This window comes from Lynx rufus, unplaced genomic scaffold (assembly GCF_022079265.1).
Source record: "Lynx rufus isolate CCGP_SWC_20201006 ecotype Redwood Valley unplaced genomic scaffold, mLynRuf1.p SCAF_16, whole genome shotgun sequence".
Classification (NCBI taxonomy): Eukaryota; Metazoa; Chordata; class Mammalia; order Carnivora; family Felidae; genus Lynx; species Lynx rufus.
Genome location: NW_025814830.1, coordinates 49469425 through 49493921, shown reverse-complemented (window position 1 = coordinate 49493921; position 24497 = coordinate 49469425). Strand labels below are relative to the sequence as shown.

The window sequence follows — 24497 nt, the reverse complement described above, 5'->3', positions numbered from 1 at the left end:
GAGGAATCAACAGTCTCAACATCCAAGTAGGCGGGCTGGTCTTCCAAAAGCTGGGTCGGCTTGGCGCACGCTTGCTTTCCCCCAAATAAATCTCGGTTTCTCCGACTTGCCTATCGCTTTAAAATCTTAGAAACAGTTGTTGGTTCTTTCTTTTCTCTTCTTTTTCTTTACTCTTTCTTTCTTTCTTTCTTTCTTTCTTTCTTTCTTTCTTTTTTTGCATAAGCTTTAAATGAATCCATCTAGAAAACTGAATAGTTATTAGCATCTGCAACGGGGAGGGGGAGAGGCAGCCCCCCACCCCACCCCACCCCACCCCACCCCCACTGTGGGTTTCCGGGCTGGTCGAGAAACCGCGGTTTAAAATTTAACCCTTCGAGGGGAGTTGGGGAAGGCTGGGGTGTTGTTTACCCCCACGTACAAACACCCCTTGCTCCTCTCCAGCGCCAAGTCTGAAATAATTCAGTGAAACGTGAAAGTGCAAAGGGCGCGCGGGACCCTGATAAACAGGAGTCAGATTTCATATGGGGGTGGGTGAGCGTGTGCGTGAGTGGTGAGTGTGCGTGTGTCTATGGGGGAGGTGGGGTGAGACAGAGACAGAGACAGAGACAGAGACAGAGAGACAAATATGAATCTCTAAGGCCGAACTCGGGCCAGAGTTGGAAGCCCAAGGGCAGAGCCCGGCTGACCAGGCTCTGAGCTTCTGCGGAGTTAACTCGCGTAGGCGTTCGCTCCCCCCCTCCTAGGGCACGCGACGCCAGCGGGCAGCCAGTCCCCGCGCGTAATGGCCCCCGAACAACTTATCTCCCTTCCTTCAAAGAGGGCGACAAAACGGGCTTTCTCCCCGCGCGGACTCGGAACCACTCGGGCTGCACGCGGCGAAGTGGCGTCCTGCGCGCAGTCGGGACCCTGAGCCCCCAGCACCCTTGCGCCCCCGAGCGCGCGGGCCCCGGGAAGAGGGACAAAGAGTTTGCGCTCTTTGGTTCGAAGGGCCAAGTTTGAGCTCCGGGCACAGCCACGGCTCGGGGAAGGAAGGTCCCCGGAGCAGACACCTGGGTGCCAAAGGTGGAGCAAAGAGGAAAAAAGATGCCGAGCGAATTCGCAGTCCCGAGGATGGGGGCTCCCGGGGAGGGGAGACAGGCCAATCCCCCGGCAGAGCGAGGGGAGGGCAAGCCGGCGCTCCGGAAGGCAGGCCTCTCTCGCGCTCCGAAGGAAAGCAGAGGGTCCTCCCGGGTTCCCGAAGCCCCTCGGGACTACTCCTTCCCCTCTTGCGCCAAACTTTGCGCCAGGCTTCGCTCCCTCCCTGGGAGGCTGCGGCGCGCAAAGGGTTAAGCCAGCCTGTCCCAGCTGACAGTCAGCTGATTGGGCCCTGATTGACAGCTCCGAAAAGTTTCCTTGTTTCTATCTATTATGCTAATCGCGGCCGCTCTCGCCGCCTCCCATTGGCCTGGAGTACCAGTCAATTTCCCATTTGGACCTGACGTCACAAGTGCTATAAAACTCAGCAATTGCTTTAAACTCTTCTTGCTGGATCAGAGGCTTTAAAATCTTTTTTCATCTTCGAGCTGTGGCTCGGGCTGCTCGTCGGCTCGGCCTCCCCCCTTTTGCTCTCTGCCTCGCCTTTCCCCAGGACTTCGCTATTTTGCTTTAAAAAAAAAAAAAGGCAAGAAAGAACTAAACTCCCCCCCTCCCTTTCCTCCAGCCGGGCTGCACCTCTGTCTTGCACTTTGCACGGAGAGAGCGCGCGAGGGAGAGAGAGGAAAGGAAAGAAAAAAAAAAATAAAAAGAGAAGGCGAGAAGCATGAAGTGTTAACTCCCCCGTGCCAAGGCCCGCGCCGCCGGACAGCCGCCCGCCGCGCCTCCAGCCCCGAGCGGCCGCCGCGCGCGCCCCGCCTGCAGCCCGGGCCGGCGAGGCGAGCCCTCCTTATGCAAAGCGCGCAGCGGAGCGGCGAGCGGGGGACGCCGCGCACCCGGCCGGGCTCCTCCGGCTTCGCCGCCGCCGCCGCCGCCGCCGCCGCCACCGCAGCCCGCGGAGGACCTTCCCGAGCCTGAAGCCGCCGGCTCGGCACGCACGGAGGCGAGCAGGCGAGGAGGGGCCGGGGCGAGCGAGCGAGCACATTGGCGTGAGCAGGGGGGAGGGAGGGCGGGCGCGGGGGGCGCGGGCAGGGCGGGGGGTGTGTGCGCGCTCGGAGCTTTCGGGCCAGCCACCGCCGCGCGAGCTAGAAGCGCCCCAGCCCGGCAAGCTGGCTCACCCGCTGGCCACCCAGCACAGCCCGCTGGCCCCTCTCCTGCAGCCCATCTGGCGGAGCGGCGGCGGCGGCGGCGGCGGCGGCAGGAGAATGGCATCAGAACTGGCAATGAGCAACTCCGACCTGCCCACCAGTCCCCTGGCCATGGAATATGTTAATGACTTCGATCTGATGAAGTTTGAAGTGAAAAAGGAACCGGTGGAGACCGACCGCATCATCAGCCAGTGCGGCCGTCTCATCGCCGGGGGCTCGCTGTCCTCCACCCCCATGAGCACGCCGTGCAGCTCGGTGCCCCCTTCCCCCAGCTTCTCGGCGCCCAGCCCGGGCTCGGGCAGCGAGCAGAAGGCGCACCTGGAAGACTACTACTGGATGACCGGCTACCCGCAGCAGCTGAACCCCGAGGCGCTGGGCTTCAGCCCCGAGGACGCGGTCGAGGCGCTCATCAGCAACAGCCACCAGCTCCAGGGCGGCTTCGATGGCTACGCGCGCGGGGCGCAGCAGCTGGCCTCGGCGGCCGGGGCCGGCGCCGGCGCCTCCCTGGGCGGCAGCGGCGAGGAGATGGGCCCCGCCGCCGCCGTGGTGTCCGCCGTGATCGCCGCGGCCGCCGCGCAGAGCGGCGCGGGCCCGCATTACCACCACCACCACCACCACCACGCCGCCGGCCACGGCCACCACCACCACCCGACGGCCGGCGCGCCCGGCGCCGCGGGCAGCGCGTCCGCCTCGGCCGGTGGCGCGGGCGGCGCGGGCGGCGGTGGCCCGGCCAGCGCCGGGGGCGGCGGCGGAGGCGGCGGCGGAGGCGGCGGCGGCGGCGGCGGAGGCGGCGGCGGGGGCGCGGCGGGGGCGGGGGGCGCCCTGCACCCGCACCACGCCGCGGGCGGCCTGCACTTCGACGACCGCTTCTCCGACGAGCAGCTGGTGACCATGTCGGTGCGCGAGCTGAACCGGCAGCTGCGCGGGGTCAGCAAGGAGGAGGTGATCCGGCTGAAGCAGAAGAGGCGGACCCTGAAAAACCGCGGCTATGCCCAGTCCTGCCGCTTCAAGAGGGTGCAGCAGAGACACGTCCTGGAGTCCGAGAAGAATCAGCTGCTGCAGCAGGTCGACCACCTCAAGCAGGAGATCTCCAGGCTGGTGCGCGAGAGGGACGCGTACAAGGAGAAATACGAGAAGTTGGTGAGCAGCGGCTTCCGAGAAAACGGCTCGAGCAGCGACAACCCGTCCTCTCCCGAGTTTTTCATGTGAGTCTGACACGCGATCCCAGCTAGCCACCTTGATAAGTGCTCCGTGGGGGTCCGACTCGGGTGTGGGCTTGCTACTTCCAGAGCCGTGCTCGCCGCCACCTCGCCCCCTCCCCTGCCGAGATAGGCCCCGTGCCCCTGCACACACACACACACACACACACACACACGCGCGCGCACACGCGCGCACACACACACACAGCCTGCTCCCAGTTGGCGGTGGTGGTGGCTGTTTTTAAATGGGGAGGGAGTGGATGTCTGGCTCGTGGATTGCCAATCTGAAATTCTCCATAACTTGCTAGCTTGTTTTTATTTACAAACCGCACCCCCACCCCCCCCCCCACCATGTTCAAAGATCTCAGCAGAGTTCGTCATGCTCACCTTTGAAGCCGGCATCATTCACAGGTTTTGTTTTTGTGGGATTTTTTTTTTTCTTCTTCTTCTTCTTCTTTTTCAGTTCATGAGCTGGTGTTCATTTTCTGTGTGTGTGTGTGTTTTATTTTGTTTGGATTTTTTTTTGTTTGTTTTTAATTTTACCTTTTTGGAGCTTGCTGTGTTGTTGCCCTTTTTCCCGACCTCCACCCTCACGCTCCTTCCACCCATCTCCTCAGAGATAAAAGAAAAAAAGAAAAAGAAAAAAAAAAAGCTAAGTTTTTTTTTCCTCCTCCTGAGTTCTTCATATGTGAGATTGAGCTTGCAAAGGAAAAAAAAAATGTGAAATGTTATAGACTTGCAGCGCGCTGAGTTCCATCGGGTTTTTTTTAGCATTGTTATGCTAAACTAGAGAGAGAGAAAAAAAAAATCCTCATGAACCTGCCACAATCAAGCCCGCATCAACCTTCTGGGTGTGACTTGTGAGTTTTGGCCTTATCATGCCAAATCTGAGAGTTTAGTCTGCCATTAAAAAACTCATTCTCATCTCATGCATTATTACGCCTGCTACTTTGTCTTAGCAACAATGAACTATAACTGTTTCAAAGACTTTATGGAAAAGAGACATTATATTAATAAAAAAAAAAGCCTGCATGCTGGACATGTATGGTATAATTATTTTTTTTTCTTTTTTTTTTTTCCTTTTGGCTTGGAAATGGACGTTCGAAGACTTATGGCATGGTATTCATACTTTTGTTTTATTGCCTCATGACTTTTTTGAGTTCAGAACAAAGTGCCACCCTAGAGCCTTCTTCCCATGAAAGTTTGCATCCCCCAAACTGCTTTGAGTTACTCAGAACTTCAGCCTCCCATTGGAAATGCACTGAAGGCATTCCTTGTCAAAGATGCCAGAATGGGTTAAAAATCTAACAGTAAAGAACTCTTCATGTTTTCTTTTTAATAAGAATGACACCCCACTTTGGGGGACTAAAATTGTGCTGTTGCAGAAAGCAGTCTAAAATTTATTTTTAAAAAAGAAAAAAAAAAAGAATTCTGCCCCGTGATTTTTGGTTTGTTTTATTTTTATTATTATTTTTTTTTTCTTTTTGGCTTTTGGTCATTGTCAAATGTGGAATGCTATGGGTTTCTAGTATATAATTTAATTCTAGTTTTTATAATCTGTTAGCCCAGTTAAAATGTATGCTACAGATAAAGGAATGTTATAGATAAATTTGAAAGAGTTAGGTCTGTTTAGCTGTAGATTTTTTTAAAGATTGATGCACTAAATTGTTTACTGTTGTGATGTTAAGGGGGGTAGAGTTTGCAAGGGGACTGTTTAAAAAAAGTAGCTTATTCAAGCATGTGCTCGCAACTTAAAATATAAGTTGGATATCTGTAGTCTTTGCTATACCACTGACTGTATTGAAAACCAAAGTATTAAAGGGGAAACACCCCTGTTTATATCTGTAGGGGTATTTTACATTCAAAATGTATGTTTTTTTTTTCAAATTTAAAGTATTTGGGACTGAATTGCACTAAGATATAACCTGCAAGCATATAATACAAAAAGAATTTGCAAAACTGTTTAGAACGCTAATACAATTTATGCAGTTATAAAAATGGCATTACTGCACAGTTTTAAGACGATGCAGATTTTTTTACAGTTGTATTGTGGTGCAGAACTGGATTTTCTGTAACTTAAAAAAAAAATCCACAGTTTTAAAGGCAATAATCAGTAAATGTTCTTTTCAGGGACTGACATCCTGTCTTTAAAAAAAAAAAAAAAATGAAAAGTAAATCTTACCACAATAAATATAAAAAAATCTTGTCAGTTACTTTTCTTTTACATATTTTGCTGTGCAAAATTGTTTTATATCTTGAGTTACTAACTAACCACGCGTGATGTTCCTATGTGCTTTTCTTTCATTTTCAATTCTGGTTATATCGAGAGAAAGAATAATCTACAATAATAAACTGCATTTTTTTTTTTGATTCTGTGCTCAGCTTCTTAGTGTGCAGTTTAACTGGGCCCAAAACCGCATTAGAAGTGTAAAATGCATCCTTTTCTCCAGAGGAAGGATTAATGGAGGAGTAGGGAGGCAATCATTCAGGGTGAAACATAGGCTGTTCTGTGAGGCTGGGGGGAGGGGGGGACAGTCCCTTTGAATAATTAGCAATATTTAATATAAATGTAAATTCTGACCTCTCAAAATGCCCTTCCCCACAAGTTTTCAGTTTTCAAGTGAGTTGAGACATCATTGCCCTCTGGTGAAAACAAACAAACGGAAAATCCCAACCAGAGAGAGTAGGGCCTTCTCAGCATTGCCCTGAGCTTCTGGTCCAACAGCAAGCCCATCTAGAAAGAAATGGGCCGGGCAGACAGGGCCTGGCAGACGGGGCTTGGATACATATGCATTTAATGGTAAAGATAAACAATTTTTGCCTTTTCGCTAAAATTGAGTATTTTTCCTTCTTCCCTTTACACGCTATGATTTTCTTGGTAGCAAGGCCTGCCACGACTTAACATCAACACTTTGGACAAATCAAATTGTTTGTTGGTTTTTGGGTTTTGGGTTTTTTTGTTTGTTTGTTTGTTTTTTTGTAATTTGGAAGGTCATTTGTCTTAAATAGGAACAAGAACCCCCCCTCCCCCTTACTTACATAACCCCAAGTACATCTCTGGATTTGAACTGTGTTATTAAATCATACTTCACTGTGAATATTTAGCAGAGGGCTTCTCCACTCAGGCGAGTTGGCAGTGATTTCCAATCACCTTAACTCCAGAAATACAAGCGAGCAAAAAGTAATGCCTTGGTCGAATAAAGGCTGTGCTTTTATTGATGGGTATTTGCCCCCAAAGAGGCTGTGTCAGGAGGCTAACTTAAAAAGATGACTGAGACAGTCAGTCCAGCCACCTTCCCTAACAGCACTGACCTATTTTAAAATGACACAAATTCATGCAACTAATGTTACAAATCCGTGCAGTTTGCACTCCCAATCAACCTCCCAGAGAATGCTAAAAGAATGTTAGACAAAGCCAACCCTGTTCGCAAAATATAGCCAAACATGATGACTTCTGTTTTATTTTGTTTTCGGGCTTTTGGGGGTTTTTTTGTTTTGTTTTGTTTTTTTAAGATAATACTGCAACTCTGAACGGAGGCCTTATTTTGCAGAAAACAGGTTGCGCTTGGCGGGGGTGAGCTCTGACCAGTCGATCATCTTGTCTTCCTTCCTCTTTTTCACAGAACGCAAAGACACTATACCCACTGCGTTTAGACCTTCCCTTTAGGTGCCAGTTTGGATTGAACTCCTGAATCCACACTTAATGTGGCTTAACAAAAGTCTTCATGGTACATGCACTTCTTCGGTGTGCTGAACTTAGCTAGCTGTTCTCTGCTTTGGAGATTTTTGTTTGTTTGTTTTTTCGGGTTTTTTTTTTTTTTTTCCTCTCTGATTCCCAACGAGGAGATACGCAGTTTCCCCCTGAAGAGGCAGAAATGGAGATACATCTCATTTATGCAAGACGCTCGGCCTCAGAGGAAAGCTTTTAGGCAAACACATTCTCAAAATAAGAGTGCCATGCAGGATGGGCTTACCTGCAGTCACCTCCTGAGGGACGGGACTTGGGAGGAAAAACAGTCGTGCCACCCTTAAGCATTTTGTTAGGACTCCACAGGGCAGCTCAGTATCATAAGCGGGGTTTGGCCCCCAACGTTACAAAGCAGAGAGGCGCTGGCAGAATGGGGTTTGGGTGGCTGGTTTTAAGAGAAGGTTAACTCCTTAGTGAAGGGCAGTTTTAGAGATCACCCTTACTAAAAACTTTGCAGTGTGCTAAGAGAGGCAAATGCGAATGCACGCGTGTGTGTGTGTGTGTGTGTGTGTTTAACAAAGAAACCCCAAGTTCTACCGAAGTGCCCTTAGCAGAAATAAGTCTCCAAATTAGAAAAAAAGAGAGAAATCGTGTAAGGAAATCCAGCTTTCCCTTTCCACTGCATCTGAGTCCTTGTCTAAATAGTGTTAAAATTCCTTTCATTCCACTTACAGAACTGAGCCCACTCGTGAGTTGGAGCCATCAGTGGGATACCCCACGTTTTGGAAGGCCCGGCAATGCGTACCTGCCAGTGTATTCACAAAATGAAATTTATGCGCGAACCGTATATTAAAAATGTATTATTATTATTATTATTTGCGGCCTTGGACAACACCCTGCCCCTGACTTCTGTTTAGTTTCCTTTTTAAAGAAAAATGATTGTGTTAGAGAAGAAAGCTAGCAAATGTCTAACCTCTGTGCTGGTAACTATCCCCCTGGCCTGAAGGTCTTCTCTGCCAACCTAGAGGAAAAAGCGCGTGGATGCTTCTGGCTCCGCGACGCGAGAAACTAAGATAGGTGCCATTGTTTTCAGCCCGCAAGATCAGCTTTTAAAAATCCACTGAAATTTAGAGGAGATCTCCACGTCCGTTTGTAGGAAGAGAAGGTTCCCAGAAGGTAACAGCTAGCGTTTTGGAAGCCTATGTAGACACGCACACTCTAAATAGTACTTTTCCACACTTCATGGTTTCTCTGGCAGATAATGTTACTAAGAAGAAGAAACAAAAATTGCTCGCCTCCCCCTCCCCAAGCGGATGCCATGGGTAGGAGTTTTAGCCCAGCCGAAGCGGCCTGGCTGTCTGGTAGGCCCTGGATAGAATCGTATTGAACGCGTTCATTTATCAGCCGTCCCTGTAAGTGAAAACACCGCCCGGCAAAACACAAAGTTAGTTAAACCACACCCTCCAGGTGCCTTTTTTTCCTCCGCTTTGCCGCTCCCAGGCCATTCATAAAATCGCCTCCCTTGTATTTCCCTACTTTATTTTTTTTTTACAAAAAAATAAAAATAAAAATAAATAATAAATCAAAAGCGTAAGAACCTTTCCCAATGTATCTGACACGGTCACAGACTGACGTCGAAACAGAGATGCCACGTCCTGATCTTGGTGAGGACACGATGTCTGGATGCCATGATTTTCCGCCTCCATGCCATACCCATCTGGGCCCCTTTCCCAATGGGAAATTATTTATTATGTAACGCAAGAGTCTAGTGCCCTGATCTTTTCTCCCTCCTACCTTTCCCCCAGTAGTTTTTATTTAGTAATATCAACTCTGGATACTTCTGTTCTCGTACAGGACCTCCCCTATGCCAAACCACTGCTTTCCTGCTAAACACGATGGACAGCGCAAGCCACGGCCACCTTCACAGACATGGTCTGCAGCAGACCTGTAGGGCCGTGTTCTCAGCGCCTCCCTGTCTGAACAACTAAAGTTGCTTCTGACACAAAGGTTCCCAGACTATAGTACGTTGGGAGGCTTTTGTTGATGTTGCCCTAGCTTTGTTTAGGCCAACTTACTTCCGTATTCACACACTCTTGGCTTTAGAAAACATTCTCCTCTGGTATTCTCGGCCAATCAATATTTTTAAAAGTCTGCTTGCCACACAGGTGTCTCTATTTTTTGCCTGTCGGTAGTTAAAGCCTAACCGAGGTGGATGGGAGGCTAAAATACATGAGTGACAACCTCCAGCCATTCGACCTCCTTGCCAGGGAAACACACAGCCAGGCTCCTGGCCTTACGTTTCATGTAAACACGCATAAAAGGAATCGGGAGGCCAGATTCCTCCCCCTTTAGATGGCTGATTTGAGAGGCTCCCCACTGTGATTTACTTTCATTTGATTTCTAAAAAATAATGTTGCCCCTTTCTATGAAGAAATGTCTTAGTCTTGTTTTTGTTTTAAGGGAAGATTTATCCACAGCGATGGGCTATAATTTCCACCGCTTCTGCTTATTATTCCTCAAGAAGCTGAATGAGTTCTTCGGGGTCGGTGTCTTCCTTGCTCTTTCGAGGCAAATAAGGGAAACCTGAAGTTTGTCCTCCCTGCGGGCTCGCCCTAAATGGGAAAGATGTCCCAGGTCCAAAGCAGGGCCTACAGCGGCCGTCTGTGTGAGTGATGGTCCAGGGTCCGGACGTCCGAGTCAGGATTTGTTTGTTTGTTTTTGCATTTGTTTTAAAAGCAAGCAGGAGCCCTACCCCACCTACTGATAACCCTGCTTTTCTCACTTTTGATATAAATCTTCAAACCCTAGACATCAAACAGCCCCCAGAAAAGGGGAATTCTCTTCAAGCCTTGCTCCGCCCAGGCTCCTGAACAAACCCAGCTCTGTCTAGCACTTTTTCTCCAGCGGGGGGTAGGGGACAGGGTGAGAGAATTTCAGTCTCCCAGGCTGTCTCATGATTGTCGGGGCATAAAGGAGTACAGTCCTGTAACAATGCGGGAACATCTTTACCCTTTAGAGAGGGACAAAACAGAAAACAAAGCAGATCCAATTGCCCTGCGCAAAGGCATAGCAGGACCCCGGGCTCCTGTTCTCTGCACCCTCTGTGGGCGGTGAGAAATGAGGGTAGCAAGGCAGAGTGGTGGGGAGGACTCGGAAGGCAAGACTCCCGGGAATAATCCCAGTGGCCAGTCTGAATTTCACTTGCTCGCTGGCTAACGACAGGCCCAGCGTTCACAGGGGCCAGGTGCAAACAAGGTCTGACGGCCCGTTTCCTTTTCCCAAACAGCCTCAGCGCTCACACCCAAACTGAGGAATCAGGGGAAATTGTCACTGTCTCAATGTTGGGACCTTTGTAAAGGTATCAGCGTGCCATTTTACAGCGGTGACATTTTGGACCAGACAGACATGTTCTGGCAAAACGTATAGGGTCCCCGTGGTAGGTTTTAGGAGGTCACGGCAGTTTTTATTGTTTCAATCTGAAAGCGCTTGGTGTGTATGTGTGTTTTCCGGAAGTTTGCCCGCTGTAGTAAGGCCGAGAAAGAAAGAACACGTCCGTAGCACACGGAAATCAGATCTTTATATGAATTTTGCATCGGAGTTGCACAGTTTGAAGACGCTCACAAAACACATTTGCCACAGAGAGGCTATGAGTGGAATGACAGTCCCTTACTCAGAGCATAACCATCTCCTGAGCACCTCTTCCTCTGTTCAACAAAATTCATTTTCCTCTCCTTTCTTTTCGTCAAATAACAATTTCACCCCCCCCCCATAATTAGGACTTTGGATTGCAAAATCACATTCCTCTCTTCTCCACAGATTCTTGGATCTTTAGTGGCGATTAGAAAGGGGCATTAATTCAAGAAGGGAGGATGAGGGAGGGGTGTTTGTGGACATTCGGGAAGAGGAGGGCAGGAGAGGAAATAGTTCTGTGCTCACCCCCCACACCCCTCGGCCCCCGCCCAGCCCAGGCCTGGGTGTGAGCTACACGCTGGGGATTTGGATTCTGAGTTTATTCTAAATATTCTGATGACCAACCTTGAGCATTTCCAAGCTAAGATTCCAAAACATGGTTTTTCCTTGTGGTCGGTGGTTTCAGTCAGGGAACAGGAGAGGCCACGAAGCCTTACAGAACCGGGCAGAGACGCGTGAAAACCTCTCTTCTGTGAGAATCCCCCAGGATGGCTGCGAAGGCGATCCTGGGCTGAAAAGTCCGGTCGGGGGTGCAGATTCCCTTTTGCAGCCAGAATTTGCCCCTGTCCCCCGTCAGTGGGTTCCTGGCCTTCTTTGAGGGCATTCTCCAGAAGGAATGCTCTGAGGGTCTCGGAGTGGATAGGCCATCCCAAACTAGGCCAGAGGAGCAGAGAACAGGAGGGGTCTGGCGGGCAGGGCTGGGGAGTAGTGCTCTCAGAAGCCAGCCTTCGCTTAAGATCCCAATCCAGGGATCAAAGCTAGGTCGGTCCCAGGGCCCCACCTCACCCCACAAGTGATCTGCTTGCAGGGTGACTGACAAGGGACTGGCAGACCCCGAGATCGCCATGATTCCTAAGTAGAATTACCCATGTCCTGAGCTCCAGGGCTTTGGCCTCTTATCACCTGACCCTTGCCCCATTCCAGTGCCCTCTCTGTAATCCTTACCACCTCTTTCTCCCAGGCCTAGTTGCCCAGGGCCATCAGAGAGTCGGAGGTCATTGCCCTTGGGCCAGAAGGCAGTGCCCAAGCTAAGGTCGTGGTCAAAGTCCCTCCTGCCCCAGTTTAGGTGTGGCCAAACCCAGGGCTGGAGAGAAGGGCTGGCAAGCTTGGATGGGAGAGGAGCTGGGAGGTGGCTCTGGAATGTTCAGCACCGGCTGCGGCCTCTGGTGCCAAGGGTCTTGAAGCCTGGAGTGCAGGAGATGAAGGCCCCGGAGGATGCTGAGGTTGTCCACCTCTGGGCTTCCTCTCCCGCCACCCCCCGCCCCGCCCCCCTGCACACAAACACTCTGTTCTCGCCCTGTCTCTGTACACACTCTTCGGGGCCCCTTGCCCTGGCCACCACCGCCGGGACCTGACTGCTGGGGAGTCGTGGGGCCAGGTATGCGCCCCACGCTCCGGGGTCCGGACTGGGACCGGGCTGGGCAAGGCAGGTGCTGAACGACAGAAGGCAGGAACCGCGGGGGCGGGTCCTGGAGGCTGCCTGAGGTCACCGGGCAGTCCCTGCTCTCCCCAGGCCCGAGGCTGCGCCCGCCCGGGAGGCTAGCGCACTCCTGGATGCCGGCCACCGGGCTCCCCTCACGGAGAAGCCCAGGATACCTCCCCGGCGCCCGGGGGCGCTAACCGCGGCGGTCCCCAGCGCGCCCCTGTGCCCCGCGCCCATCAGGCGCGCACGCCCCAGCGGGGGCCTCGGATTTGTATTGGAATTTGGTTTATTTTCCAAGAGGACTGCCCTGGCCAGAGTGGAGCGCCAGGGGACATCAAAACTGTCAGCTCTTCGGCGCTCCCCGGTGGGCGCAGAGGGAGGGAGCCTGATTCGGCCCTAAAAGGCTCCACCCCTCACCTTGGGACCCCCACCCCACCCGCCAGCGGACCCAGGTGCTTGAAGATCATGAGCTCCAGATCATTTGATTTTTTTTTTTTCTCTATTAATTTTTTCAGATCTGACTTTTTTCCTGCTCTGGTTAGAGAGAGGAGGGAAAAGAGAAAGAAAGAAGGAAACCCAGATAGCAAGTTTTACAGGCTTCCCAGAGATCTCTGTGTGGTTGGGGTTTCCCGTGGTATGGTTTGATGTTCCTTACGCAGGAAAGCGAGTCAAGCCAACTTTGTTAGGATTTCGACAGCAGCCCCAGCAAGAGGGGCCTGCTTGCTTTCGCGGATTTCACACAGGGCTCCAGGCCAATCTGGGGCGCTCAGGCCCCGTTTTACCACCACAGATTTTAAAACCACTAATTTCAGAAAGGAGTCCTCCCATGTAGGGCCTTTTACTTATGGGGACCCTCAGTTTTTTAGATCCACAAATACGGAGGCAAGGAACATTACACTTTCTTAAATAGATGTCTCTTTTCTTTTTCCGTCCCTCCAGGATGGATTTGGTAATGTGCAGAAAAATATGTTAAAACTGAAACAATGATCTCAGCATCTGAGACAATTTTACACCGTCAGATTGCACTAAAGTCCCTTTTGATAGAAAGGGGGGGGGACCTTGGTAATCTTTCTAAGATTAAATCTGTGAAAAGATGGTATTTCAGTCTTTCCCTTTTCATGCAATAAATGCAACATATTCTTTGATCTGCGTTTATCTATCAATCTATCTATGACCCATCTATCTACCTACCAATCTAGGGAACCCTTTAACGCACTGTAGAGGGAGAAGCGACTGAAAGATCAATCTGCAGTTTCCACATTATAAAATAAACACGATCACATGACAGTGAATCCCTCTACTCCGTAATTTTGTAGGCATGAGCAAAACCTACTCTGAAATGTCTGTCTTAGGGTGATTTACCCATAAATCCTCCGCCTACTTGGGGCGATGCGGGGCAGTGCAGAGACACATGCTGACCATCCACAGCGTATTTTCAGGGTGCCAGGTCCATGTTAATTCCCTGAGCTGTGTGGGTACCCAGACCTTTTAAAATCTCCCTTGGAACATCACTGCATGTTCCTATGCTATTTAAAAATACTATTTAATCATTAGGTGAATGTCTCCAACTGTTGGAGGCTCTGCGCTAACAGACGTCTGGCCTGGATGACACGATGGTGGTCCAGCTCGAAAGCCTCCGCTTTCGAGAACCCCTTGCCCCCACCACTCTTCCCCAGATGACTAGCCTGGGTAAAGCTGATGAGAACAGAGAAGCCGCATTGGCTTTTGGACTCTATTCAGGTGTAGGCACAGAATCTCTCTCCCCCGCCCTTTTGAAAGTAAATGCCTTGATAACAGGATGGGCTGCCCGGATGGCCAAAGAGTAGAGGTCATCTTGAGGAAAATGACACCAATGATCTAAAAAGGACATCTACTTTATGAGATTGCAGGCGAGATGCCAAATATTACATTTAATGAGGCCTGATTCTTTTTCTCCAAAAATAACAGAGACTGTCAATGAGACTGTCAGGAAGACAGAGGAGCATTTTGCAAAGCCTATGTTCAATTATTGCTTTGTAATATTTTTCTAAAATTGAAAAACGCCTCACAAGTATATGATCTCATGTAAATACTCCTTGAAGAAGCTTAACATATGTTTGCACTGCCCCAAAGGAATTACAAAAATATTCTTTCCGCAATCTCTTAAGCTTTTAAACTATTCACTTGCATTTCTAAAAGAATCTGTTTTTCCTAAAGTTTTTTTTTTTTTTTTTAAACGGGGCGGTGGGGAGGGGGAACCTTAAATAGAAAGGGTTTTTGTTTGTTTGTTTGTTTGTTTTTTTAGAGATTAGCCCTCGGAACTTCAAATGAAGAACAATTGATGTTAGTGATAACATTTCCAGGTTTTTAACTTTGTGTTTTCTGTTTCCTTTTTTTTGTTGTTGTTGTTGGCATAGAAATAATATATTTAGCAAAGATTAATAGATACTATTACACGAAGAAAAGTAGTCTGTACTATAAGATTTTGAAGGCATTTCTAACAAGATGTGTGAATGGAGACCCATGATGTGTTCGGGGCAGCTCTGACAGAAAGAAGAACACAAACGTGTTTGTCCAGGTGTTTTAATGCATAGTTATACCATCCAGAGAAGGGGCATTTGAAATAACCGGCGAGTTACGCTCAATGAAAATTTAAGTAAAGACAGATTCTATGGGCAGTTACCGTAGCCTACAGATTTCAGCATGTGTATACGTATAGTGAATTTGTTCGTACCCGTGATAATTTGGAGTTAACCAAATAAAAGTGTGGGGGATTAAAAGGAAATAAGCGAGTATCCATCTTGGAAGAAAAAAATCAGATTGACTTACTGGTTTATGGCAGTTATTGTACACAGATTCTCTGTAACCATGTTGAATTTTTAACGTTAGATTTTAAATATATTTTGACAGTCTGAACTTGTATGGTGTGACTAACTATAGGGAGAAATGACAGGTCTGCTTTGTTATTAAGCTGCTGTCTGGAAAATATTGGACTCTGTACAGTAAATGATAATTATTTTGCCACTTACATTAGTGCGGCTAATAGCAATAAGGGTTTTTTGAACCATAGAAAGCTAACTACTTTGAATTACTGTGCTTTGTTATTCACTGCGAGGCAAGAAGCCTTTTTTTTTTTTTTTTTCCAAGCAACCTCATTTTCATATCCTGGTTTTAAGAATTCCCTGCTACTAATTTAAACAGAGAGGAAGTTAATAAATAAAAGGGTGGTATCTGAACGTTTCTATTTGTCGAGAGAACGTTTGTAGTTAAGGTCCGCGGTACCAGCAGAATAGACCAGAGCAAGGAAGGAGGAGGGGGAAAATGGAAGAGAATGTGCCCTAGCAAAGATCCAGGGGAAGGGGGACCAGTTGGGCTCCCAGACTGTCAGGCGAGTAAGTATCTCTCTATCTCAGCTTCCTTGGGGTCAGAGCCGTAGTCAGAGGGGGTGACCTTGCCTTGCGTGCCATTCTCTTCCGTGTGAACCCCTCCTCTGGCAGGTCTGAGCAAGTGGACCTAAATCCCTCTTCCTTGGGTCTAATTCTGCCTTTTTCATAGATAGCTAGGCTGCCTTTGACGTACTGTCCTTGAAACCTCCTTCATGGTTATTAATTACCCTTTGTTTATTTTAATATATTTACTAAATCAGGTACCCAAGGGAATCCTCTACATCAGTGATGTGAAAAACCCTGTTGCCTGAAGTCAAAGAGGTACATCTTGATTTCTGATTTGCATGTGCTCGTTTGAATAACTTTTCCGTGAGGGAGGAAGCAAGCAAGCAAGGAATGCTGGTAATTTCTTAGGTGTGAAAAGCTCCTGCTTTGGTAATTGTAGTCTCTGGGTTTCCCACGTAACTGAAAGGGTGATCCGGGAGGCTGAAGGGGAAATCCAAGTATGCGGGACCAGCATGCATGCGTTTCTGCATTTATCTCATTACGTAGGTGTGGTGGACAGAGTGATCGATTGGGTTTGAGGAAACCTCACATCTTTCGCCTTAACCAGCATGCATCTCCTGACTCATGCAGCCAGGCCTGATGTTAGAACATCACGCATTTTGGGTGAAGCTGTACAACCAGCGTCCGTGGTCGTTGGCCAGCTTTCCCTGGGCCTCGTAAACATTCCAAATTTACAGACTCTTAGGATTCACTCCATACTCACATTTGGAAAGTTTGGTGTCCCGTCAAAACACAGTATGTCCCGCCCCCCACCCCCGTATCCAAATGTGACTTTGGAGCCACTGCCCGCTTCGATTATAGGCAGAAGGAAAGAGTGAGAGACGGGCGGGAGGCAGAAATCTCATTCTCCTCTAAAAAAAAAAAAAAAAAAAAAAAAAGAAAGAAATTAAGATATTTAAATCGGTTCTCAATTGTAAGCATCCCAGAGTGAATTTAATAATGAAACCTCTTCATTTAGAAAGTGAGTCTGACACTTGTACCCCAACAATTATTTAGTGTCATTGTTTTATGTGTTCTTGTGACCTCTTATTGGCTAATGGAACAAAGTTTGATTTTTTTTTTTTTATTAAAAACTTGCTTGCTGAAAAATCTGCATGAAATACAGTTTTTGATTTCTGGAGAAACCGAGGAGGGGGGCAAAAGTCACACTGTCAAAATGCTACTCTTTGCGAAGGAGACACTTTAAGGATCCAGTCAATCTGAGAGTGTTGGAAAGCAGGACCCTACTTTCCCCCATTCTTCAAAAATAGTGTCAGATTGCTTACTTTTACACACTGCTTGAACAACCTGACTGTGAATATGTAACTATGATTTCTCTCCTAGCCTTGCACGGAATTAACCTTTTCCTGAATAGTTCTCGCACACAGATTTTTACCTTGATGTATATGTACCTTGGGGATTGATCTGAGTGTCCACACATGTACACGTACTTCGAATACTTTATTCCTCTCATTTTTATTCCCGTCTTTTGTCTGTGTCTTTATAATTGCAACTTGAAAGCCATCTATTAAATGTGATGATCTAGGCTCACTGGCATGTTTTGTTACATGGAAACCATCCATTCTGAGCAAAGAGTTAATGAACTTTTAAGGCTAGGTTCACACTGGTCCTGACCCTCCTGGTAATTTTTCATATAAGGTTACGGGTGGGAGAGAAATCAAATTTCATCTGTGAATTTGATTGACAGGTGAGAGCAAGGAAGAGAAAGGCATTTGGTCAGATGGGGAATCTTGGGGTAGGAGGACAATTCCTCTGAGTTACTCCGGGATATTAGATATTATAAGCGGATATATGAAAAGTTCAATACTTGATACTCTTGGGAGAGTTACTTAGTGTATATTCAGAGAGTCACTTTGGCTAAGGGATTTCAGTAGTGAAAGTCAAAAATGGAGAGCTGCTAGCTTTCCTCTCTCTTGCTAATTTCCACTATGTACAGCGGGTGGCTCATTTCTGGCAATTTTCTAGCTAGAGTAGGAAAATTAAATCACACACCATTTGGGAAGTCATTTAATTACCTTTCATTTCTTCTCAGAAACACAGTCTGGATTATATTATGGTTCTTGGGCCTATTACAAAATATTCATCTTAAGCAGTATCACAAAAAGATTAAATTCTCCTTTGCTGCAGCATCTCCGATCCTGACTCGCATTTTCTGTAGGTGCATGTTATATCTTAAGGTGTGCAAATCTACCCAAATTGCATGGTTTATCAAGATCGTGCCTTCTAAGGAAGGTCTTCTAACATGAACGTCCACAGAGACCACAGCTGTTTGATGTCACAATTTCCATGGTGAGCATCCTTGGGTAACGTGATGTTAGCGCCTTGGCCATGGAAACAAGTGATGATGTCGCTTGACCCTAATAATACCAAAGGTGGCTTTGGAATCTGCCTTAGGGACTGTCCCTCAGCTTGAATTAACTAACCCAACTGCCCCTGGTTTGCACCAATGTTGAAAGTAGGACTTCAAGACATGTTCTTTCGTCTTGTGTGCTGTAACACTGATTTGGAAGGTGGTGATGGATCTTAGCCTGCTCATGTCTATGCTCTGCCCATTTCAGATGTTCCTGACATTGGCTAAGACCCATCCGGAAGCAACCAAGCCTTACAGAGCTGCCTCGGGGCAGGGCAGGTGGGATACATACATAGGGGAGAGGCCCATTTGTAGCTTTCCTGTCGCCTATGGGAGAAGCTGATGGAACTTGTATAAATAGTATTTCCTGGGTTCGAAGTACCCATCAGTTTGTTTGGTTTTTTTCCTCCCCTCTAGTCTTACACTTAGCTGAGTGGACATGTTTTATCCTGACTGTACCTATGCCAATCTGAATGCAAAGAAATGTAAGGAAGGGTTCACTGTTTTTATGAACTGGGATAAAAACCAAAAGTGAAACGAAACCAAGCAAAGACAGTAGAAGTGTTCAGAAATCTTTTTATTTTGTATAACTTGACCTCCCGTGTTGCCCATGAATCATCTAGAGAAATAAAACGCAAAGCATGGTTTCCCGATGCCCCGTGTCCACGTGGGGGCCTTAGCACAGCTGTTTCATTCAAACATAAAACGAAGTATGTCATAACCATGTTTCCCTTGCAGAGCCCATCAAAATCTTTTACCAGAAATGGTGAATCAGGTGTTCTCATGCAAAGGACACGTGAAAACACAGACTGTAAGTTCTGAATTCTTGGTGCCTCTGTTTAGAAAGCCCAAGTGAGAACAGTGGCTGGTCTTGACTCTGTCTTCATCACAGGCCCCTCAGGGCTTCTAAATACTCCGTTTTTAAAGTACGCCCTCCATACCCCCAGGCAGCAAGGAACAGAGTGCTGTCTTACACGCAGACTTGGAGCGGACCAATCCATCAAAAGTTCCATGAGTGTGTCTTAAGCGAATTACATCAATGGATTTGTTGGCACTGAGAAAAAAAAAGGGGGGGGGGAATACTTTCGCTTGAAGTGTTTATTCCGCGGACTTACTTGTTTGTTTGCTGTTTGTTTATTTAGGTCATGCTCCCACATAACCACCGTCTCACCCTCTTTCTAGACAAAGCCTGCCGAATGTTCTTTCGGTGGGGACTGGCCCCCTCCTGGGCTGATGTAATCAATCGGGGCAGGTAGAGGATCAAGTCATATTTTCCGTGAGCTCTAGGATACTCTTGAGGGGGCAACTTAAAGAAAGAAACGGTATGCATTTAGGGGGGAAGAAAGGGAAGAAAGAGTTTTTGCAACAAGTACGGCACTCGTGACTTAAAACAAAGCCATGCTCCTGTAAAAGAGTGTTCCCGCTGAAAGCACACATTCAGTCATTCACCTGCCAGAGCCTCAGATTTACTGCTGCCGTTCGCAGATGCCAGTGCTGAAACCCTCTTCACCTGCGGACTGCTGAATCTTCCATTTCCTCCATCCAAAAGTCACTGTCAAGTTGTTGTTTAGTGTCTGCATTGTTTTTGCTTTTCCTGGCACCTAATGAAACTATCAGCAATAAATGAGCTAAGCAGAAGGGCTGGTTTTGATTTTGATTTTGTAATTTTTTTTTTTTTTGGTCTTTTTGCAATATTTGGAAAAGGCTGGGACAAGGGTCAGCCAGTGGGAAAATTGGACATGCCCGTTTTCAGCATCCACAGGAAATACTACAAAGCCATTGGCGCATACATAGTTTCAGATGGGAAGTAACACCAAGGAGGGGGAGGGGAGGAGCGGTTCCAGGCGGTGGGTAGAAAACAGACCCAGCTGTGGGAATCACAGGTCTTGTCACTGGAGACCACACAGCCACAGGAGCAGTGTGACCTCAGGTGTAAGACCCTGGACCTAATGAGTTATTCACACGCAACCAGTAAGAACGTCTTTTGTTCATTTTGGGTCTATTGAAAAGCAGGGTAGGTTCACTTGCCGGGGGTAGGCAGTGGAGGGGAGAATGGAATTGATACGAAATTCATCTTGAGGTCACACTTCCTTTAAATTAGGTTCTACAAAGTTTCTTTTCTTTTTCCCTGACTCCTTCTGCAGCAGCTGTGTGTCCTGGGTTTACAGTTACGTTAAGGGGATTCTGAACCACGGTGGACGCCCCTCTGCCTCCAACAACAACGTGAATCAAAACGGAGACCTTTTGTTACCAATAGTAGTTAATTAAAGGGCTTGATTCTGTGCCGCTGTGGTGCATGCCTCCAGCTTGTTCGTACTTGAAGACGAATTTCACCTGGCATGTACACGAAATGGGGGGAAAGCTGACATGGGGGTCTCTTCCCGGGCTGAACGTTTTGAATCGGAGAGTAGGATTTCCTGTTTACCTTTCTGAAATTTCTCTTCGTTATTTTCCTGCCCTCTCTCTTTCTTCATCAGAGAGCTATTGGAATCCTTACAAAATATCTTACGGTGCATACGGTACGTTTCGCAGTGTTCGGAATCATGCGTGGCATTTTAGAAGGCCGTGTGAGTCTGCCCGAGAGGATGCATAGCATCCCTCTCCTCTCAGCAGTAGCCAAGAGAAATCAGAAATCCCTTCACCCATATTGACCTTTTCGACACAAGCTAAGAACTGCTTTCTCTCCCACTCTTTGCTCCAGTGAGTAGCACATACAGGTAGCTCTGTGTTGATGCTCAAAGACTGTTTTGTTTGTTTGTTACTGGGCTCTCCCAGACTTTTTATTTTATTTATTTATTTATTTTTTTTATTTTTCTTCTGTTTTCTACTTTTAAAGCCAGGAAGCTCTTTCTCCCCACTGCACAGAAGGCAAGTGCAAAGCGCGCGTGCTGGCACGGGCTTTCACGGGGCCGTTTGGAGGTTGGAGCCCGGGGTTTTCCCTCACCGCAAAGGAGGGAGAGAGTTTCTGATGGGGACTGGATTTCTGGTCAGCCTCGGGGCTGCTTTGCTGCCCAGGGCTGACGGCTCCCAGCTGCCCTTCTCCCCAGCCGCCTTCCGGAGACCTCCTCTGCATTCCAGGCCCCTTGGCATCGCCGTCTTGCCTTGGACGCCGCGGCTTTCCCCGTGCTCCTTTCCACGTGCTCCGTGTTCTAATCCAGCCAGCGAATCAGAATGAGCAGGGCTGCTGCTGCCTTCACTATCGTCCCCACCTTAGCGGTTGGTGATGACCTTGTTGGCAAAAATGGGTGTGTTCTAAACACTAGTCACCGTGGGTAGTTTGGCACACCTAATTATTCAGAACTTACCTGTTTGATCTGAGTCTCAGGTATTGACTAGCATCCTGACAAAACCCCAGTCCGAAGGCGAAAAGGTCATTGGCGAAATAGCACAGGACAGGTGCAATCAATCCTCCGCACAGACGTGCGGGCGGATATAACCCCCGGCTCCCGAACTGAGCGGGTGGGATTTGACTTGGAGCCTCGACTCCAGCAGGAAAATGCAGGGTACAGCTTGGATCCTGACTGAGAGCAGGAGGTTTTCCCTGTCCAGCTGGAGCTCGGAGATGTCACGCAAGCGTGGGGAAAGTCGCCCTGCCCCGAGAGGAAGAACAAAGTAAGGAAGGATCTGTTTTTATTCTTTTTCCTTCTATTTTATTTGAGCCAGGTGATAGTAGTGGTGAGAAACTTTCTCTGTTGCTGGAAAACTTTTGTTTTTTAAGGCATTGGTGGGAATGGGGGGAGGGAGTGCAGTTTCTGCAGGGTGTTTGTGTCTGTCTTGACGCGACATTTTACGGTGTCATTCAGATTCCCCATTCCCTGCCCCATCGTTTGCCGCTACAATAAAAAAGGCACCTCTCCATGTTTGCCACGGTTAACCGGTCAGATTTTCACTTTAGGGAGGATGAGTTCCGAGTGTGTGATTTCAACTGTAAATTCATCAGGAGTTATTTGCAGAGCTATTGCCGATATGCAGTTGTTCTGAGAATGCATGTTTTTATGATTTCTGTAAAATTTAATTGGGATCAGGTCACTGTGTGGCTTTGACTCAAGGACTTATTTTTCTCCTTCCTCCTCCTTCTCCTTCTTTTTTTTTTTTTTTTTTTTTTGGTGTTGCAAGCTGCAGTAAGTGATTTGTAATTTATAATCAAAGTTTGGTATCGTTAAACTAAACTGTAAAAACTGGCTTTGGGAGTTTGCTCATAAAATAAATATTTGAAAAAATATAGCAGGGAGGCTTACACAGTAGAGGCAATGTCAGTACGTATATATCTGTGTAGGTGGATATATATGTATGCATATTTTTTCTGGAGACTCTTAATGCTAGCCCCCAAAAGCATCTTACAAAACTGTGACTTTCTGTAGCCCTTCAAGCCTGAGCGTAGTCTGATAAGCGTGTAAGCACATTTTCTTTAACGAACTTCTAATTTGTTTTTACAACTCTGTTCATAGTTCACATTAACTTATTTTTTCAGCTATTTTATTCCTACACTAAAGAGTCTGCATATATGTGCTAGAATTCTCTGTCTGTAAGCTATAGTGCTCCTTAGCTAGAAAGACTTTTTTTTTTCTTTCCTCCTAACAAGGAAGCTCATTTAGAAAGAAATGTTTATGTGAAGTGCTTGTCAGTTGGCATTTTTACTGGTTTGCTAACCCAAAGGTAAAATATAAAGCCATGTCTATTCCTCGCTGGCTTGTTGTTACTAGAAGGGTCCCTCCCTTGTTAGCTTGATAAATAATTTTACTAGGGGGACTCTGCTGTATTTTTATGCTCGCTGTCTATTTTCTGCTTGCTGCAAATAAATTTCTGTACTCAGAGGGCACTAAAACTCCAAACACATGGTATTTTCCCATTTTGCTGCTGGTCGCCTGAAATATTTATTTCATCTCATGTTTTTAATTAATTTTTTAAAGGAAAAAAATAATCTGTGGTTAATATCGAACAGAAATTTGTCATACAGTTCTCAGGACTGTTGGGTTTGAACAGGGAAGGAGAGCGTTTTGAGATGCTTCGTGTGTCAAAGCCAGTCCCATATTTGTCAAATTGAAGACAGGAGTTATTTATTGCGGGCGGGGGAGGGTGTCCTGAAGTTTTCTCATTATAGATTTCCTTGTCTGTCTTTCCAACTTTAAATATTAAGCTGTTCATATGAGGAATGAATAGGGCTGTAGAATTCTATCTAGAAACAAGGCACTCCACAATAAAATCTTTACCTTTGAAAAATGATACATGGCACGAAAGTAGGGATGAAATCGATCATAGGTATCAATATAGATACCAGCATGCACCTGAGTCCCAGGCATTTTGACATGGGATTCGTCGCTGGTGTGAACTTGGCATGGGGCACTGGGGGAAAATGGGTGGTACCTACCTAAACAAACACGCCGTAAAACAATCCAATAAAGTAAAATTAAAATTAATGTTTTCTATAATTGAAACGAACATAGCATATACTGGGTACACAATGAAATGTTTAAGGAAGGAATGACATACATATTGGGGAAAACAAGTGATCGTTTTAGATGAATGCCAGATTATTACAGGGATTGAAATACAATCTTTTGCGAAGCAGAGACTGCTTGTTACGTGTGATTTGTTATTTGCTTATCAGCAGGGTTTTATTTTGCAAAATTGGAAAATAGTAAAATTTTTTTTGTTTTAATGTTTATTTTTGAGAGAGAAAGAGAGATGGAGGGAGGGGCAGAGAGAGGAGAGACGGAGAGATAGATAGAGAGAGGGGAGGGGCAGGGAGAGAAGGAGACCCAGAATCCAAAGCAGGCACCAGGCTCCGAGCTGTCAGCACAGAGCCGGACGCGGGGCTTGAACCCACGAGCCGTGAAATCACGACCTGAACCAAAGTCAGATGCTTACCCCACTGAGCCAACCAGGTGCCGCTGGAAAATATTTTTAGAAAGGTGCCAGAGACATAAATTTAAAACCAGAAGGCCAGCACATGTCCCCAACATCGACAGTATTGGGGAGACTGAGTCAGAGGTTATCTGGAGTTCAGTTTCTGCAACGATCACCGCGATGAAGAAGAAAACCTAGATAAGGATTTTGAACACTGATTTTCTTGGGTTTTTGAACTCGGAATACTTGATCCACACGTTTTCACTATAGATACATAGGTTGGTTACCAAAACACGTATGTGTCTTACCAAACGTGTGTGAATTTTATTTTCATATCCCACTTCTCAGGGATTTCAGAAATGAGCTAGACTTGAAGATGATGACTTGTTCTTTCCTCTCAAGTCGGCAGTTTATAGACTGTTCAGAATCGGTCTTTGTGAGATTTAAGGGAGAGTTGATAACTCTGTACTTCTTCGGGGCGATGCCAATCGGTCAGGAGTTAGAGCAAACTTCCATGGGGCTGGAGACCATGATGTTCCATCCTGCTCTTTGGAGGTCATCCAAAGCCTCACAGGCATTGATGAGGACAG

General features: G+C 47.2%; 1 protein-coding gene across 2 annotated transcripts; it reads left to right on the top strand.

Annotated features, from left to right (window-relative positions):
• The first annotated feature begins 1529 nt into the window (after positions 1 to 1529).
• Positions 1530 to 19692, top strand: MAF (MAF bZIP transcription factor). 2 transcript variants are annotated; one of them, XM_047078804.1, is made up of 3 exons: positions 1530 to 3484; positions 15905 to 15965; positions 18269 to 19692. In XM_047078804.1, the coding sequence occupies exons 1-2, from the start codon at positions 2337 to 2339 to the stop codon at positions 15936 to 15938; spliced, it is 1182 nt and encodes a 393-aa protein (XP_046934760.1). In that variant the 5' UTR covers positions 1530 to 2336; the 3' UTR covers positions 15939 to 15965; positions 18269 to 19692. The 2 variants fall into 2 exon arrangements, with proteins under 2 accessions (XP_046934760.1, XP_046934761.1); XM_047078805.1 differs by lacking the exons at positions 15905 to 15965; positions 18269 to 19692 and adding an exon at positions 7901 to 9107.
• The last annotated feature ends 4805 nt before the right edge of the window (positions 19693 to 24497 follow it).

Coding starts and splice junctions, on each gene's coding strand:
- MAF (XM_047078805.1), top strand. CDS start 2,337: ATGGCATCAGAACTGGCAATGAGCAACTCCGACCTGCCCACCAGTCCC. Junction 3,485..7,900: donor TCCTCTCCCGAGTTTTTCAT/GTGAGTCTGACA, acceptor TTCCACTTACAG/AACTGAGCCCACTCGTGAGT.